This window comes from Nanorana parkeri, unplaced genomic scaffold, assembly GCF_000935625.1.
Source record: "Nanorana parkeri isolate BGI_ZX_2015 unplaced genomic scaffold, ASM93562v1 scaffold63, whole genome shotgun sequence".
NCBI lineage: Eukaryota > Metazoa > Chordata > Amphibia > Anura > Dicroglossidae > Nanorana > Nanorana parkeri.
In genome coordinates, this window is record NW_017306331.1 from 71,576 (window position 1) to 89,144 (window position 17,569).

Here is a 17,569-nt window from a genome sequence, read left to right on the forward strand (position 1 = left end):
CATGTACAATAAGTTTAGCCCAACTTCAGTCCGGCTTATAGAATGCTATTGAACACTTCCTGCAAGGCTGCTGAAGCATCAAATAGATTAGATGGCCTAATGTGCTTTATAAGCCACTGGTTAGAGATGACTAAAGGATGTACCTCTTTCTGCAATGTGATTATGTCATTTAGGGAAGCTATATTTCTACTCAAACAGCAGATGATGAGTTTTAGTTGTGAAAGTTTTTCAGTTGTTTTGAAAAATCAACCTTGAATCACACAAGTACAAAAAAAGAACAATGTTTTATTGGATTTCTTCAGTATAGCTGCACGTTGTGTATTTTCTACAGTATTGCAGAGAGCTGTAAGAACACAGCCAGACACAGAGATCACCTCCCCAGACACACACTGAGGCTCAGCATTCGGCTTTTGTGCGGGAGATAACTTCATTGACGAAGCCATTATTCCTGGCTAGAACATCAGCCTTCAGCTGATTCAGTCTGCTTTTTATTTCCTGCTCAGACATTTCAGTAAGTGGAAGAGCTTTCACTTTGGTGAGAAAATCCTGAATTATCTTCTCCCCTTCCTGAAAGAAAACAAGAAAAAGGTTCTTATAGCAATCATTTCTGTTTCTTTGTTACACTGGGTGAAACATTCACGAGAAGTGCAGGCCCAGCGCTGGAAATATAAAATATGACATTTCGGCTGATCATCCAAAGGCAAACAGTATTGCTCCCTCCCCGCATCTCTAGCTCTTTCGGGACAGTAAGGAACTGGACACACAGGAAGATTTCCCATCCCAATGGGAGCAGTCTAAAGCCCATGTCTAAAGTATGGAGGGTAGAAAAAGATTAAAGTAGTGTACATAAGATAGAGTCAGCATTACATGAGTGCTAGTGTTCACTCATTTGAGAATGACAAGATATCTCACCACCTTTAGTTCTTAGGGAGGTATATGCCCACTTGTGGCCACCCTTATAATTTATGCTTAAAGGAGAACTATGAGGTGAGTGATTTTCACTCAACCGCATAGTTCGAGCTGACGTGTGATAATGAAACTGTCACGCGTCGGCTCAATAGATCGGGACGTGAGCGAACACAACGCCGCTCGCTCACTTCTCGATCCTGTCCCTGCAGAGAGCCGTGACCGTCACTCACGGCTCCCTGCAGGGATTTCCCCCCTCCCCGCTCCAATCCTCCAACGCTGAGTGGAGGAACGGATGGGGAGGGGGTGGGTACAGCTGGCTCTACCTCTAGATTGACAGCTGGCTCTGCCTATCATGCAATGGCCTGGGTGGATCTTAACAGTAATGTCGGGATCCGTCCCGGCTGCGTCGGTCTCAGTATACCGCTCGCAGTATACTGAGCTTTGGGTCATGGGAGGACGCTAGTTTATGTAGAAATCCTCAGATCGCTTTTGTACAATTTTGCCAGTTGTGTGTCACTGGAAAATACAAGATTCATTACCCTGAGATGTCCTTGTTCCAGTAAGAGGTGTAAAAGTCACCCCATCTGACATATAGACTTTATGCTTAGGAAGATCAACAAACCTTTATGAGTGCTATGTGACATGAGAAGAATCTTTATATAGGTAGATTTTAGTGTCCTAGATAAGTGCATTTCAAGAGTGTGCCCATCAAGACTGAAGTGAATTTGTACTTTGTCCATTATCTGTCTTTGCTTCTGGCAGTTAAACTGATCAGCAGATGAATACACGTAAGGCAAAGTATGTGTTGCTGGGGAGGGGAGAAATTAAGTGAACCTGTTGCTTTGCCCTGCATATGATCTAATGACAGGGAAATTGGACTGCAAGCGTAGGTATTGTTACATTGAGACAAACTAACAACTATTTTATGACAATTTGACAAGTAGTGATAAGTTCAGGCTCCACAGTAATGCACTATAGACACTTTGCCTTCTTACTCTTTACCATTGAGCTATGGCTATCTTATAATTATTACCAGATGGGTTTTTTTTTTTCAAGCTTTCCAGCCTTTGATTGTTGCACTACACAAGTCATACATGGATTTCAGTATCTGTATATATTGCTACTTATATTGATTTGAATAGTGTGGTATTGCTTTGCAGTGGATATGTGAAGAAAACAAAAACAAAAAAAGAAGACAAACTTATGTTTTTTGAATCAGCTCAAGCCTCCTCCCGTTAAATCTGCATTCCTGGAAGGACCTCAGTGCACAGCAAAGGTTCCTGCTGCACCTTGTCGATCCAAGATGCTAAAACACCGGCAGAGACCGGGATCTTCTCCAAATTTCACTGTATTTTAATTTGGCATAAAAAACAGCAAAATAGCTTATGTGTTTCAGCCCAAACCCTGGGCCTTAGTCTTAGGTCAATGACTAAGGCTCAGGGTCTGGGCTGAAACACACAAGCTATTTTACTGTTTTTATGCCAAATTAAAATAAAGTGATATTTAGAGAAGATTCCTGTCCTTGTGTTGGTATTTTAGCATTAAAAAAAAAAAAGAAAAGAAAAAAAAAATGATTTTAAGATTGTTTGCAGTAAGATATATTTATACATGAAAGTCAGTAGTATAGTTTTGGTATTAATTGTGGTTAAGTGAATTGGAATGGCACACTCCAGACTGGGGCTAAACCAGGAGAGACGTTTGCATTTTGTTATACAGGTCTGGAGTGTAATAATGATAAATATAATGGTTATATAAAAGATAGGTGTGTGTCACTTTTTTTCACTGAAAGAAGACAGACTCTTTAGCAAGCTCACGGTAAGAGACCACTAATAGGGATGATGATGATATATTTAAAGACAAAATACAATTTAAAAAAAATGGCAAACCTCTTTTTCTTTGCAGCGTCTCTTGCAGGCAGGTTCATCCTCAGATTCTGCCGAAGCCCCAACAAACTGGAATTCCTCCAACTCTAATGCTTTTGCTTTGGCATTTTCAATCACATGCTTCGGAAAGTTAGCCAGCTCAGCTACGTGTATGCCAAAGCTCTGATCACAGACGCCTGTAACATAATAAACAAAGTTATACTGTGCAGTCCATTGTGTTTTGTATCCATGTTTTTGTTTTTTTACAATTTAAATTTTAATACGTGACAAAGGAATTCTCAGAGCATTATGGGTTACATAGAGACAGCATAGCAGATTTACAGCTCCCTTTCTTTGATAAAAAGCTCACGCACTGTTTCAAAATCCATTGAATCCCCTATCTACAATGTGGATGGGGAATCTGCGCTGCCAGCTATTGTGTTCGCTTCAGTGGCTGCTAAATACCCAGCCAGTGCCTGCGTCTAACTGGATGCAGGAGCTGTCCAGCCGAAAATGTCATACTGGCTCCTGTCACTTCTGACCACCAATTATAAAAATTCTGGTTACCCGTCTGTCATACTGGCCTTCTATATTCCACATTTTCTGAGTAACTGACTCTGGCCAAGTGTTCATATAAGGACTTCTAATTTTCTCTGACACTGCAGATTTTAATACTTGTTCCAAATCATTATTGAAGCCAGAGTCATCATAACAGCCAAGCAATTAACATTTTAGTAATCCTCCCATGGCAGGTTTACTTCAAGGTTTATAGGCAGACAACTAAATGATTAGGGCATGTGCTCTTTAGTAAGTATTTTATATTATTCTTTACCATATAACTAGGAAAGCAAAATGTGTTGAAAAGAAAAAACTAAAAATATATGTGTACGCTATCTCACTACTGAGGTTAAGATGGCTATAAAGAAAATTCTATAAACTACACTGCATCTGATTATACCATGTGCCATAGGCTGTGCTATAATCCAGTGACATTTAATTACATGGTCAGCTAAACAGAGCTAGAACAATAAATCATCAAAACCAAATCGCCAGAATTACAGTAGACCTGAGACCTGTCCTCATAAAAAGATTTCCCACAAGTACTTGCTATCATCCCTCTGTTCAGGACTGCAGGTTCGCGTGCCTGCAGCAAAGCAGTGAATCAGCTGTAGAGCTACCATATTATGCTTCCATGGCCAGTTCTAGGAGAAGTTGCATGCTAGTCACACAGTGCTGTATCTCCAGTACAACTGTAACAGTAGTAAGAGTACAAAAAAACCTATTTTCTTACTCATCCATTGATGGACACAGGAATTCCTAAACCCTCGGGACATGTAATGCAGTACAAATGAGACATGTACAACACAGTAAACAATTGCCAACAGGCCCAACTTTAACAAGAGAAATTGGGGACTGCCTGCAAGAGATGCCTGAAGTACCTTATACCCAAAGCTTCCATCAGATGAAGAACAATGTCTTCCTGGTACCAGAATACAAATCTGGGAAACAGTTGCCTAATGTTTAAAAGCCCAACAGGCACTCATGCTGAACCCAATCCTTGAGACTACTGTAAGCTTGAATGATTGCCTGTTTAAGCCACTTAGAAATTGTAGTCTTTCTTAATGAAGAAGTGGCTGAAAGATTTGAACAGTGGGAAACACATCCAGACAATGGGGGGAATTTCCGTTTGCTGAACGGGAGCTGGGCAGACGGATGGGACAACAATATCCTGATTAAGGTGAACAGCATAAACTACCTTAAGCAAGAAGAAAGTCCTGGGCCCCATCTTGTCCCTATGAAAGATCAAAAAGTTGCCAGAGGGGAGGCAGGGAAAGCCTGCAGCAGAGGTGTATAGAAGTATAAAGAAAAAGGTGGATAGCTGAAGAAAGCATGTCCATCCTGCTACTACCAGGCATGCTGGTAGTAGGAGGCATTATACTCTGGGCTGGCTTACAGTCTTTTTGAATGCCGAAAGTGCAATCCTAATGTAGGTGGCAACATAACCAGAAGGTTTAAGGTTTCCTGTGTCCCTGCCAATGCTTAGATCTCTTTTCCATGACATCTTAATTTTAAGAAGTGTTTTCCGTTCCCCAAGTGCAGTGAATAATTTTGATGAATAAAAATGTTCATGTGGTTTTGGGTGTATAGAAGTCACAGTAAGGGTATATTTCCCTACTTGTGATCAAAGTGGCTTTTAGATGCATTTTACATGTGTTATTAATCCATATGAAGAATGTGCTTTGCTGAAAATGCACCAAAATCTCGTCATGCACAGCATTAAAAACCGATTTATGTATTTGAGTTTAGCGTGAGGGTATAAAGTGCTGACACCTTGTATTAAAATGTAAAGGTATCCATAAGACAGCAGATGACTTCAACCTCGTTTATCCGTTTTAGACAGGACTGTGAGTGATCCCAGATGTTGCTAGTCTCTTGCTGTTGGAGGGGAGGCATGCAAAACCTGTATTCATCTCCATTGCTACTCCCCATCAAAAGCCACTCCTAACACAATCTGTAAAGTAATCTAAAGGGGAAAACAAATTCTACATAAATAAGTATGATAATTTAAAGCCAAAAATTCAGATTCTCACAAACTTGGGCATAACTGTTCCTATTTAAAATGGAGTCTGGATATTTGACACAAACAATGCAAGCTCGTTTGTAAGCTACTGCAGTCCTGAGAAAACTCAATTACCAGAAGGTCTTAAACAAACAGATCAATGAACACTGCACCAGCATGTCTTTACCGTAATGCCGCCAGACACCCCTAAAGCAAACAGCCCGATTGTATTGATCTTATAAAATGTCATTTTGAAGTTCAGTATTACTGATACATTCATCTTCAGCTCAAAATATGGCAGAAGATTTTCAAAACCAACATAAAAACATAAATTCCTAAACTCTGGGATGATTAGAGGGTCACCCTCTAGAGCAAAATCTAGAGACACCTCTGGTCAATTAAATCATGATTAACAAATACAGTCAAGTTTAAAGAAAATTGCCTTTTCCAGACGGCCAATCCCTTGGTCAGAAAAATGTCTAAGGGAGGAGAAAGAGTCACTCAGAATAAACGCAGACACGGAAGTCACATATGGTTTAGATTCTGCGCTACTGCTGGAGATGGAGCACAGGAAATGTAAGAATCAGTGAGTGCCCTATCAAGAGAACATGTCAATTCGCATATTGACTTCAGAGCTCCACTTGGTAAATATGAAGTAGTATATTCAATATTTTAAACAGGTAAAAAAGCATAGCCAGACCATCACCCCCAAATCACTCCTAAATGAATCCACCTGTTTTTTTTTTAGTTTGATTTGCACCAGAATAAGGCAGGCTTTAACACCTTTCCTGTGCATAAACTCACTGTATCTGCCTTGCAATGTATTCTGAATGGTACTCCAATGGGCAAATACAGTGCAAACAGACCAGCCCCAAAGTGCATCACTTGCAAATCAGTACTGTAAGTCTGTTTTATTGATATGTTAAGGGTTCGTTGAGGGTCATTTAGTGACTGGGTTGCAATAATCACAATGTGTGTCAAAAAGGTGCCTAAACATGTTTAGCCAGAACTTAAAAGCTTTGCCACCGCACCTATTTTTTCAATCACTTCTCAATGAAGGTGCTGTACATTTACAGCTATGACTGATCCTCAGATATAGACAACAATCTAAGAAGCAAGAGCAAGGGACAATAGACATTCTTTCTTGCTCACCTTTCTTGACTCTGTAAAGCATGGTCAGCGTGTCATCTGTTGTAAGCGCCGTGACGTGTAGATTGTTCACAGTTGGCACCTGATCGGCCAGAGCGGTTAGTTCATGGAAGTGAGTAGCAAATAAACAAAATGCTCGGATTTTAGTAGAGATGTACTCTGAGATTGCCCAGGCCAGGCCAAAACCGTCATAGGTGGAGGTGCCTCTGCCCAGCTCGTCAATGATGATCAGAGAGTTCTCGGTTGCTGACCTGTAGAATAAATTATAAAGACAGCTCTCAGCTTCTCTGTATATAGAAAAGGAGATAGATCAGAGAGAACATAGGGACCCCTAAAGATAGTGTGACTAGTTTTCCCCTCATGGTCAATGATCTTGTTTTTTTTTTTCATTTTTAATAAGGACTGGTCGGTTTTCCTTTGACAAAACACACAGAGGTTTCATTAAATATATGTAAAACGAGAGGAACATTTTCATTTTATTGGCCTCACCTATAAATGACAAAACCCTCATTTGGCGTCATGAACCGAAATCAACAGCCCTGACACACCCAGTTCCATTTGGCACAGCATAACCAGCGGGTTTGTACTTTTAAATGGTATGCAGGAAGTGTGTTGCAGCTTATGCCATAAGCCTAAAGTGCATTTCCACTTTTACAGCCAAATTGGGATAACATTTATTTTACATTTGTTACATGCTTCTCATTCACATATAACTAAACTGTTGTTTGCACAAAACATGCTCAGTTCTGAAAGAAAAGTTGTTATCTTTACTGAGTTTCCCTTTGAAATGTAAGAGGTAATGTTAACATAATCAACCCTTTCTGTACTGAAATAGCAGATCTCATTATCAGTTGTAAACTAGATCTCAACACTGCCTGTCCTAAACAAAGTGTTATAGATCTAGAAGCATTGAATAGTAATGTCTGGGGTGCTCAGTGTATCCCTAGTTTATCTATAGGGACAGTCAGAGTTTGCGGTGACTTAGATTGAGAGAGAAGCTTGCAAAGGCCTGCTACACAGAGACATCTAAAAAGGTAAGACATTTTTTTGTATTACTTTCACATATGCTGTACAAGAACAAACATATAGTGGTGTTTTCTTACTTTAACAGCAAAAGAGCAAATACACTTTAAAGTCAAGACTACAAGCATCCCAATTAGTATATCCTCATGGAATGTAGAACATGAATGTTTTGCAACCAGTGAAATGCAAATTTTAAATACATATATGGAAACTTATCTGTCAATTGATTTGAAATTCTTTGGAGCTTGTGCTCCAGCCCGCCTGCTTGACAGCACAGCAAAATCTTTGGCCCCGTTCACACCGTGGCGGCATTGTTTTTTGCGCGTTTGTACGCATGGGTTCAGCGTGCGGGGTTTCGCACGTTTGCCACATTTTTACGTGCATGAAAATGCGCGCACATGCATGACCGGCAGCTACCCCATCTAATGACTGGCAAGCTGCAATATGACATACTTATTTACGGGTTTAGGTGCCCTTTAAGGATGCCCTCCTTTCTGTACAAAGGAAGATGAAATACTCTCTCCTGGTTGGCCTCACATCACCTCTCTACAATTGTCTTTTAGACAATTCGGCTCTGTGGCACCCCTAGAATGGAGGTGTGCTGTATCCTTCAATTGTAAGCCCTAATTGAAGAGAATCCTCTTGGCAGCATTCATACTTTTGATTGACCGAAAGCTGCAGACAGGAGCTGACAACAGGAAAGTGAGACAGGGTAAAGCTAAACACATCATTAAAAACAAAATCTAATGCTGGATAGAGATTTTCAGCGTTGTCAGCAGAGTGACTGGACCGGGAAGATCTCCTCTTATTCAAAGACGTATTTAACATTTAGCTTCAGCAGTGAGTGTCTGCTATGACAGCACCAAGTACTCTGCACTGTATTCTCCCTACACTCTCTAATTAGGTTTCATCTTTAACCTGGAAGATCTGTTCTGAACAATACGCAAGGGAAACGCTACAGCTCTGAGTTGCTGGGGGGAAGGAGAAAGTGGGTTTATATCAAATTCAGATCAACTATAATGACCTGTACTTCTGGTGTGCATCCAGGCTTTTGTTACGTTGGTTTCCCCCCTGCAATATAAATCATTGCAGAGACTTCCATTCTCCGAGGGTTCAATAGTTTATCTTGGGTGCCTCTGCTCTACTTACAGATGCATCCAAACTCTGTGTGACCTTGTGCAGTCTAAATGCATGCTTCATCCAACAACACTGCATGCAATATTATACTGTCAGAGCTGCAGATGGTCACATATCAGTCATTCCCATTCTACCCTTTCTTTGCTTCCAACTGTAAGCATGACTCAAAACTGCAACTGGTATGTGCAGAAGGGTGGTACAGTGCCCTATAGTGACCAATCATATTTTGCCTTTCTGTGATCTGAAAAATCATTAACACAAGATGTACTACTATGGGTTACTGCACATCAGCATTGCTCTTCTTAAAAAGGTACAAAAATATTCTGAGTATTAGATTTCATCAGAGGCAGATTTTTTCAGGGAACTTCATCCTCTCTATGTACCTGTCTACTGGTATTAATGTATTAGTCATCTGTAATCACAAAACTACGGGACATACGGCCAAACATCTGCCACTGCTATTTCATGAGAAGGCTTTATTTAATAACGGTAGGTGCAATCTACTTGAAGTATATGAAGCACAATCAGTAATGCCAGACAAAATAGAATGAAATGTTCCAAATCCTTCTCTCAAGTCATTAAGGGGAACTTCACCCATCTTTGAAATTACAATAAACACACCTTTAGAAATGTTTAGTACTTACAATCCACAAACAGATACTTCTAGATAATTGCCAGCTTTGTATTCTTTGCATACTTATTTTTCTTTTCCTCCCCATTCTGCTCACAGTGGCCATTTTTACTAAGGGCAGATTACTATATATCTCCCTTTACTTTCTGGAACACTCACACACACTCATAAGACCCAGAGACACAATACCTGAGGATTGAAGCAGTCTCCAACATCTCAGCCATGAAGGTCGACACTCCTTTGAGCTGACTGTCCCCAGCTCCAACTCGAGCAAGAATGCAATCCACTATGCTCACCTCCGCAAAGTCGCATGGTACAAAGGAGCCAATCTGGGCCATGAGGACTATTACTCCAGTCTGGCGAATATAGGTGGATTTTCCACCCATATTAGGACCTAAGAGTGAAGCAGAGCAGAAAGACATTTGAATTTTAATTAAACACAAACATTTGGCTAAACCCCTTTTTTTAATTGAAAGACAAAGCACATTACATGTACTTTGAATGTAATTTTTTATAGTCCTTAACATAAGAGAAAATATATGCAAATTCAAAAAAGGTACTGTGCAAAAGTTTTAGGGACTAGTAAAAAAAAAAAAGCTATAACGTGACAATGCTTTCAAACATAATGCGATGAATAGTTTATATTAAATAACAGCCTACAAAGTGCATAGACAAAAAAATAATAATTAATATATGGCGTGTCCATCCTTTGCCTTTAAAACGCTATCAATTCTCCTAGGTACACTTGCACACAGATGTTTTTTAAGGAACTTAGCAGATAGGTTTTTTTCAAACATCAAGAAGAACTAACCACAGTTGTGTGGATTTAGGCTGTCTGTTTCTTTTTCGTCATGTAATCCCAGTTTGACTTGACATTCAGAAGATAGCTCTTTATGACTTTGGCTGTATGTTTGGCAGTCTTTTTCCTGCTGCAGAATACATTTGGGACAGATCAGATGCCTCCTTGATGGTACTGCATGATGGATAAGTTATTCGGTATTCAACCAGAAAAAGAAAATCCCCTGTGCACTTACTGTTCTGCTGATCTGCAGCATGTATTATCCTGAAAACGATCATGTGTCTATTTGTCTTAATTTGCTTTCGATTTCTGCATTTCAATATTAATATGAAGTCAATACAGAGTTTATGTTATGATACGGTATAGTATGGGATATGGCATTCGTTAGACCTATTTTTAATAGTAACTCTCAAGCATCCAGATTTATCAAGAATCTACCAATCCCCATGGATGCCGGATAACAGGGAGTTTACTGTACAAGTATCTGCCTGTACTTTTCAGGATTGTGGAGACCAATAATTCCATCATGCTTCGCTGTTGATTGCAGGCACCCATCCTTGTACAACTCTGCAAGTCTTCGCCAAACAAACTGCCTTTTGTTACAGCCAAATATTTTAGACTCATCAGTCCTGAGCAGCTGCTGCCATTTTTCTGCACACCTGTTCATGTGTTTTCGTGCATAGGTGAGTAGTTTGGCCTTATTCCCACGTTTGAGGTATGATTTTTTTTGGCCACAAGTCTTCTATAAAGACCACTTCTGACCACACTTCTCCAGAGTGGAAATGGGTGAACCAAGGCCCCAATGGTTTCTGCCAAGTATGAACTGAAGGTATCCCATGACATCTTTTGATTGTAAAAGAACGTCAGCACGATGTGTCTTTCATCTGGTGTACTAAGTTTCCTTGGTCAACCACTGTATTTTCAGTTCTCAGTGTTGCCAGTTTTTTTTTTGTACAGAAGAGCACGGGCAGCACAGCTTTCTTAAAATGTTTGCCTGCAAGACTGTTGATTCAGTAAAGCTGCCCATACACCTTGCGATCATCGGACGAAACGTTTTGTCCGATGATCGAACCGTCGTACGATTTTCACACGGCGGCCCCATCCTGCCACGATTATCGCAAGGTTCAATCAGCAGTAATTAAAAGAAAGCACCTGGACGAATTGCGGTAATCGCACGTATTTCGCACAAATTTTGACGTACGGAAACGCCACCAACCTTGCGAAAATCGTACGATCGACCAAAGTTTTCTAACCTGCTGGTTAGTCAAGTCGTTCGATTGTACAGTATTTGCGGTTGTACACTGTCCATCAACCTTACGGACCTTATCGGACGAAAACGCGATTGCATACGAAAATCGGCCGAGATTCGAAAGGTGTATCTTAGAAATTATATATAAAACATTTATACAGTATTGGGAGATACAGAAAATTTCACACTCCTTGTTCACAGCTCTCACTTGCAAAAACAACTCCATTCACCATTTAGAAGAAAAAGTCTGAATGACTCATACGGTTCATAGAACGCTCTTCAGTAGGGTCAGCCAAAACAGAAGAGCGGTAAAAAAGAATACCAAACAAGTTATGCTGACAGATTCGAACTGGCTTATCTTCAGAGTTCATTAATTATAACACCTTGTATAACCATAATAATCTACATAGAAATCAATAAGCTCTGTTCCGAGTGCTGGGTCATATCTGTTGCCTGAATGGTAAATACACAACGGATGCAGCAAAATCACCTGCTGTGCAGCTTCCCATAAAGTATATCTAAAGTCAAAAAGTAGATTTATGGTTTACACCTCTGTCCTTTTATTTCCCCATCAGGGAAATGTCCTCTCACTGGGCCAGGCCCAGAGACACAATAGAAACTGGAGAGGAAGTCCCTTCTTAACCCCATAAGGACCCTTTCGCTGCCAAGGCCTTTTTTTTTCTTTGTTTTTTGCACACGATATAATCCACATTTTAGGCCTGAAAATTACTTCAAACCCCCAAAACATTATATATTTTCTGAAAGCCAAGACACTGTAGAATAAAATGGTGGCAGTTGCAAACTTTTATGTTGCACGATATTGGCGCAACCTTTTAGCAAACCCAAAAATGTAGTGAAAAATACACTTGGGTTAATTTTAGTGCCCCAAAACACAATAAAATACCCTTTTTTTGTAAAAAATAAATGACATTACAACAAGTAAATATATACTCAACATGCTTTGGTAAAAAATGAGGTGCGTCCGCAAAACAGTGACCCATTTCAGTATCCGAAAAAGTCCATCGACGACCCTTTAAAAGCCCTTACACGTCACGTAAATATTGGCACTACAATTATTGCACTGGCGTGCACGGTGATACCCAACATGTGTAACACGATTTATGTTTTTGTAAATAGGCGCAACCTATATTATTTCTTAAAACTTTTTTTTTTACTTTAATTGCTCTTACATAGGGGGGCTTACGAGCTCCCCATGTGATAGCATATTGGTGGCGATACTGGTGGTCTAAAAGACCCCTAGTGTCAGCTTTCCACTTTAAATAAGCTACTGAAGTGCAGATTGCACTTCAGTAGCTTATTGCTGGGCTCAAGGTGCTAAGCAATGATAGCTATGGGACTGGAAGCGATGTAATACGCATTGTTCCCGGTTCCATAGAGTGGGGAGGAGAACGGTGAATGCCGGCACCCAACATGGAGGGAAACACGGCAGGGGTGTCGAGAAGGGGCTATCGTGCACTTTTAAAGGACCACAGAAGCGGTCTGGCGAAAGCTGAGCCGCCGGAATTGCTTCTATTGTAAAGACGGCAGCCGGCTTTACAAAGGTAAACAGAGGCTCCGGGAGTCTATTTACAGGGTTGTGCTGCCAATGATGTTCTATGTACGTCAGTGGTCGCAATGGAGTTAAAGAGGTGTTAGAAACAGGTGTACCCATTGGATAATTTCCGCTCACCCCCAATTCTGGTGACAACTGTAAAATCTTGGATTCTGATCATTTTCAGTCCTAGTCACCAGGACAGTGTGAATCTCCCCCAGATTGAAACCTGACAGATCTAATCCTTGCCTACTCTATCCAAAACAAAAACAATTTTGGCTTCAGACATGCCAAGTTTCTAATAGTAGCAACTAGCAACGGAGGAAACTTTTAGAATTCAGCATACATCTCCGACTGACACAAATCCTTAGTCTGACTAAAAGCCGAGCGCAATGTGGATTAAACCAGCTTCCCAGACACAACAGGGACCAGTTGTCAGAATAACCTGAAATAAAATTTCCATTTTATTAAATCAGTGACACCAGGAAGAGGGCCTCATCTCTCTGATTATTGTAATGCCTCTAATGCATCAAACCAGCTATTCCTAAAGTCAAGTCACCCAGAATGTGTAGATCTATTTCCAATTGCTCATTTTCTACAGCATGCAAAAGGTAGAATCAAATGAAAAAAATACCAAAACAATATTCTTCCCTTAACGCAGATGTGGGTGGAGGAAATTATTTAAACAAAATAAACCAAATGTGTTTTAAATGATCTGACAGAGATTAAAAAAAAATGTATAAGTTGGGTACCTCTAGGGCAGTGGTTCTCAACTCATGGGTCGCGACCCAAAAGTGGGTCGCGACACCTTCTAGGTACTCTGGCTTACTAAAGGATTACTCCAGTCCGAGTAAAAACTAGAAACTGTGCATACTAACATCAAGTCATGTGCTCTTCGATAGGAAGCTGCAGCAGTGGCTGAAGGGGATACAATTTGAAAAATGGCTCCCTGTGCTGAAAGTAGGTTTCTAAATGCTAATAGGCGTTGATGTGTCACAGCTAGATAAAACCACATTGGGGGGATTTATCAAAACTGGAGCAGACAAAATCTGGATCAGTTGTGCATGGTAACCAATCAGCATCCACCTTTCATTTTCAAAGCTCAACTGAACAAACTGAAGAGAGAAGCTGATTGGTTGCCCTGGGCAACTGCTGCTCTTTTTGTCTGCTTCAGTTTTGATAAATTCCCCTCATTGTGTATACTGACTAGTTGTGAGGAACCCAAAGAAGCTAACAAAAACTACTAGCACGTCATTATCTTAAAAAAAAAAAAACAATCCTAAAAATTGTACACATTACTTTTTGTGCTTCCACAGTGGCCAGCGAAAAATCATTACATTTGCCTACCAATGAAATGTTTGTATAGACAACAATGTGGCACACCCACTAACTCCCCCATAGGACACAGTGGACCCACCTGTATATGAACTGAGTAGAGGATTAGTTAACAAAAATGGATATCAACTGTGACTGTGTAATATTTCTGGAATGGGGACAGAAGGCTGGGTATTCAAAGGTTAACACTAATTTCCTGAAAATGCAGACTAAAAGCTTTGATTTCTTTTATCATTCCCCCAATATTGGTGGTTAGATGGAGTAATAAAATGACCTAGAGCCTGTCGTCAGTGGGAGGAGGAATAATGCCACACCGCTGGTGTCAGTGGAAGGAATAGTGCCTCATCTTTGGAATTAGTGGAAGGAATAGTGCCTCATTGTTGGTGTCAGTGGAAGGAATAGTGCCTCATTGTTGGTGTCAGTGGAAGGAATAGTGCCTCATTGTTGGTGTCAGTGGAAGGAATAGTGCCTCATTGTTGGTGTCAGTGGAAGGAATAGTGCCTCATTGTTGCTGTCAGTGGAAAGAATAGTGCCTCATTGTTGCTGTCAGTGGAAAGAATAGTGCCTCATTGTTGCTGTCAGTGGAAGGAATAGTGCCTCATCTTTGGAATTAGTGGAAGGAATAGTGCCCCCATTGTTTCTGTCAGTGGAAGGAATAGTGCCTCATCTTTGGAATTAGTGGAAGAAATAGTGCCTCATTGTTGGGGTCAGTGGAAGAAATAGTATCTCATTGTTGGTGTCAGTGGAAGGAATAGTGCCTCATCTTTGGAATTAGTGGAAGAAATAGTGCCTCATTGTTGGTGTCAGTGGAAGAAATAGTATCTCATTGTTGGTGTCAGTGGAAGGAATAGTGCCTCATCTTTGGAATTAGTGGAAGGAATAGAGCCTCGTCTTTAGAATTAGTGGAAGGAATAGTATCTCATCACCGATGTCAGTGGAAGGAATTGTGCATCATCATTGGTGTCAGTGGAAGGAATAGTGCCCCATCATTGGTGTCAGTTGGAGGTACAGTGCCTCCTGTCAGTGGGAGAAAAGAGATTGTACAATCGGATCTATTGTGCTATGGCCCAAACACATTAACCCTGAACTTAGACCCAACACTAGAGTCTCAGTTCTTTGGTGGAAAACAGCTGACAGACGTGAATCCAGTCATATGGAGCAGTCATCCTGACCCCCAAATGAGCACACCCACATATCTACCAAAAGTATTCTCATTAGGCAGGGGATTGGCAGTTAGCAAGGTTAACGATGAAGTTAGGGCCCTAGAAGTAAAAGTGAAACTTGAGAGAGGCACACAAGGGTAATAGTAGACCAAAAGCAGACATCATTCCTTTCATGTTATGTTCAAATACAACCTTGGGACACAAGGAAGGAACATATAAATCTACTTTGTTCCACTTTAAAACAGACACTAAAAGAAAGACGATGTTTTAGCAAGGTCATATTGAACTGAAGCTGATTGCCAATTGCAAGGTATTATAATGAAAATCTGGAGAAGCTGACAGCTTACCAGTGATAATATGGAACATCTGTTTCTCCTTCTCGAACGTTATGTCATTGGGAATGAACGCCACATCATCCTGCACTTCAATACATGGGTGTCTGGCAGATTTTAGCACGATGCGTCCCTGTCCCTTCTCCAGGATGATGGGACGAACATATGGTACTGGTGCTCCATTTGAAACTAAAGCAAAGCTGACAATGGCATCCAATTGAGCTATTACATCGCTCAGAGTCTGAATTGGATCCACGTATCCTATAGAAAGAAAGACAATTGTTTAATTTACATTGCAAGTTTTATAACAAAATGGAAAGGTTTGTCTAGAGCGAATCATGGAGGCTGCCATTTGTCAAATGTTAGTTCCTTGGGTGTCATGTTGACCACATGGTTCCTCTCACTCTAATATGATTTTCCTGACATTGAGACATTGATCTGGAACAAGTATGCAAGTATTGAAGCAAGAATGTCAGCATGACAGCCAGGCAACTAGCATGTTCAGGTCAGCAATGGAAGCCCTCAAATTTCCATTAGGAAAGGTTTACTATAGTATAAGATACTCTGCCAATTTGTCCTTTCAAGTGACAGGTATTTAACCACCTTTGACCTGCTGATACTCCCCTTTCCTGTGCTCCTCTACTGTAAGTAAGCCCCATGTTGGATCATGTCGGAGCTTACACAGAGTTAAATAGCAACATCTTCCTTCTCATAGGACAGTGTTCGAGTCTGGCAATTGACTACTCCAGTCCAAGCACTGTATCCTGGGAGGAGGTCACATGCTCCGCCTCACCCAGGACAACCAAAATTTACTGTGGGCTCTAATGGAGCAATGAAATGGATATATTAAAAGATGAGGGGTTCATCTTACACGAGAATACTTCCGTCTAAAAGCATCTAAGACACATGGGCAGTTTCCATGTACCTTGGCCTAATACTAATCTTAAAGAAAATAAGCTGCAAAAGAGGAAGTCGAGAAGAGCAGGCATGGTCAAGCAGGGTTCTTTTGCACCTAAACCGACAAATACATCACTTATGGGGCATTCATTTTTATGAAAATGCATAACAGAGGACAGAGGCATGAATTTCGGAATACAGGAACTAGCAAACCATAGCAAGGAAATGCAAGGAAACCAAAGCCTGTAAATGCAATTCAGGCTTGGGCAAGCTAGGCAGTCATGCAGGATGAGATAATCTAGGATGGTCAGGGGGTACACATAACAGCTGCTTTACCCTCATATGCTCCCCATCATGATAGCAAGGTTGTCTCGGTCCACAGGACACCACCATCACACTCAAGTTGTCACGAAAATATATTCCACAGAATGCAAACCAGCACCTCAACATAGATAATTGAATCTAAAGCCACTATGAGATCCACCTGCTGCACTCCATTATTGAAATTGCGACTTTGAAGTAGGACAGGCCAATTTAGCTACAACTTTCTATTGGTCCGGATGGAAGGATACACAGTTTACAATGGGTTAAAAGGAAGCTGGTGGAGAACTGTGTTCACAAGTCTGTTTACTGTTGGATCTGCTATTGATAGAAGTCAGTTTGACTTTGCATGAGGATCAGGTTGTATGGATGGTGCGTGTATACCAACCCATTTATAACCGCCATTGCAACTTGGATTTGCTCAGACCTGTACTTAATGGAGTTAAATGCTTTAAAACTACATTCATCTTTTAACTATTGTCAACATAATTCTTTCTGTTTGGTTAAATTTCAGTCGGACACAAACATACACCAGTATCATCAGAGACCTGTCTATCCACCTTTATTTCAAAGTAAACAGCAGCAGCTGAATCTACCAACCAACCATTTCTGAAGACAGATCATTCAGGCGATCCACTGATATTGTGGCC

At 40.7% G+C, this 17,569-nt stretch overlaps 1 protein-coding gene across 1 annotated transcript in view; it reads right to left on the reverse strand.

The window, feature by feature from the left end:
* Window positions 1–288: 288 nt before the first annotated feature.
* MSH2 (mutS homolog 2) overlaps window positions 289–17,569 on the reverse strand; it is a 100,089-nt gene continuing 82,808 nt past the window's right edge. The window contains exons 12-16 of the mRNA XM_018576307.1: window positions 15,717–15,962; window positions 9,461–9,665; window positions 6,484–6,731; window positions 2,796–2,968; window positions 289–567 (exon numbers count right to left, since the gene is read on the reverse strand). Coding sequence (XP_018431809.1) covers window positions 397–567; window positions 2,796–2,968; window positions 6,484–6,731; window positions 9,461–9,665; window positions 15,717–15,962 — 1,043 coding nt within the window. The 3' untranslated portion in view covers window positions 289–396. The remainder of the gene's footprint in view (window positions 568–2,795; window positions 2,969–6,483; window positions 6,732–9,460; window positions 9,666–15,716; window positions 15,963–17,569) is intronic.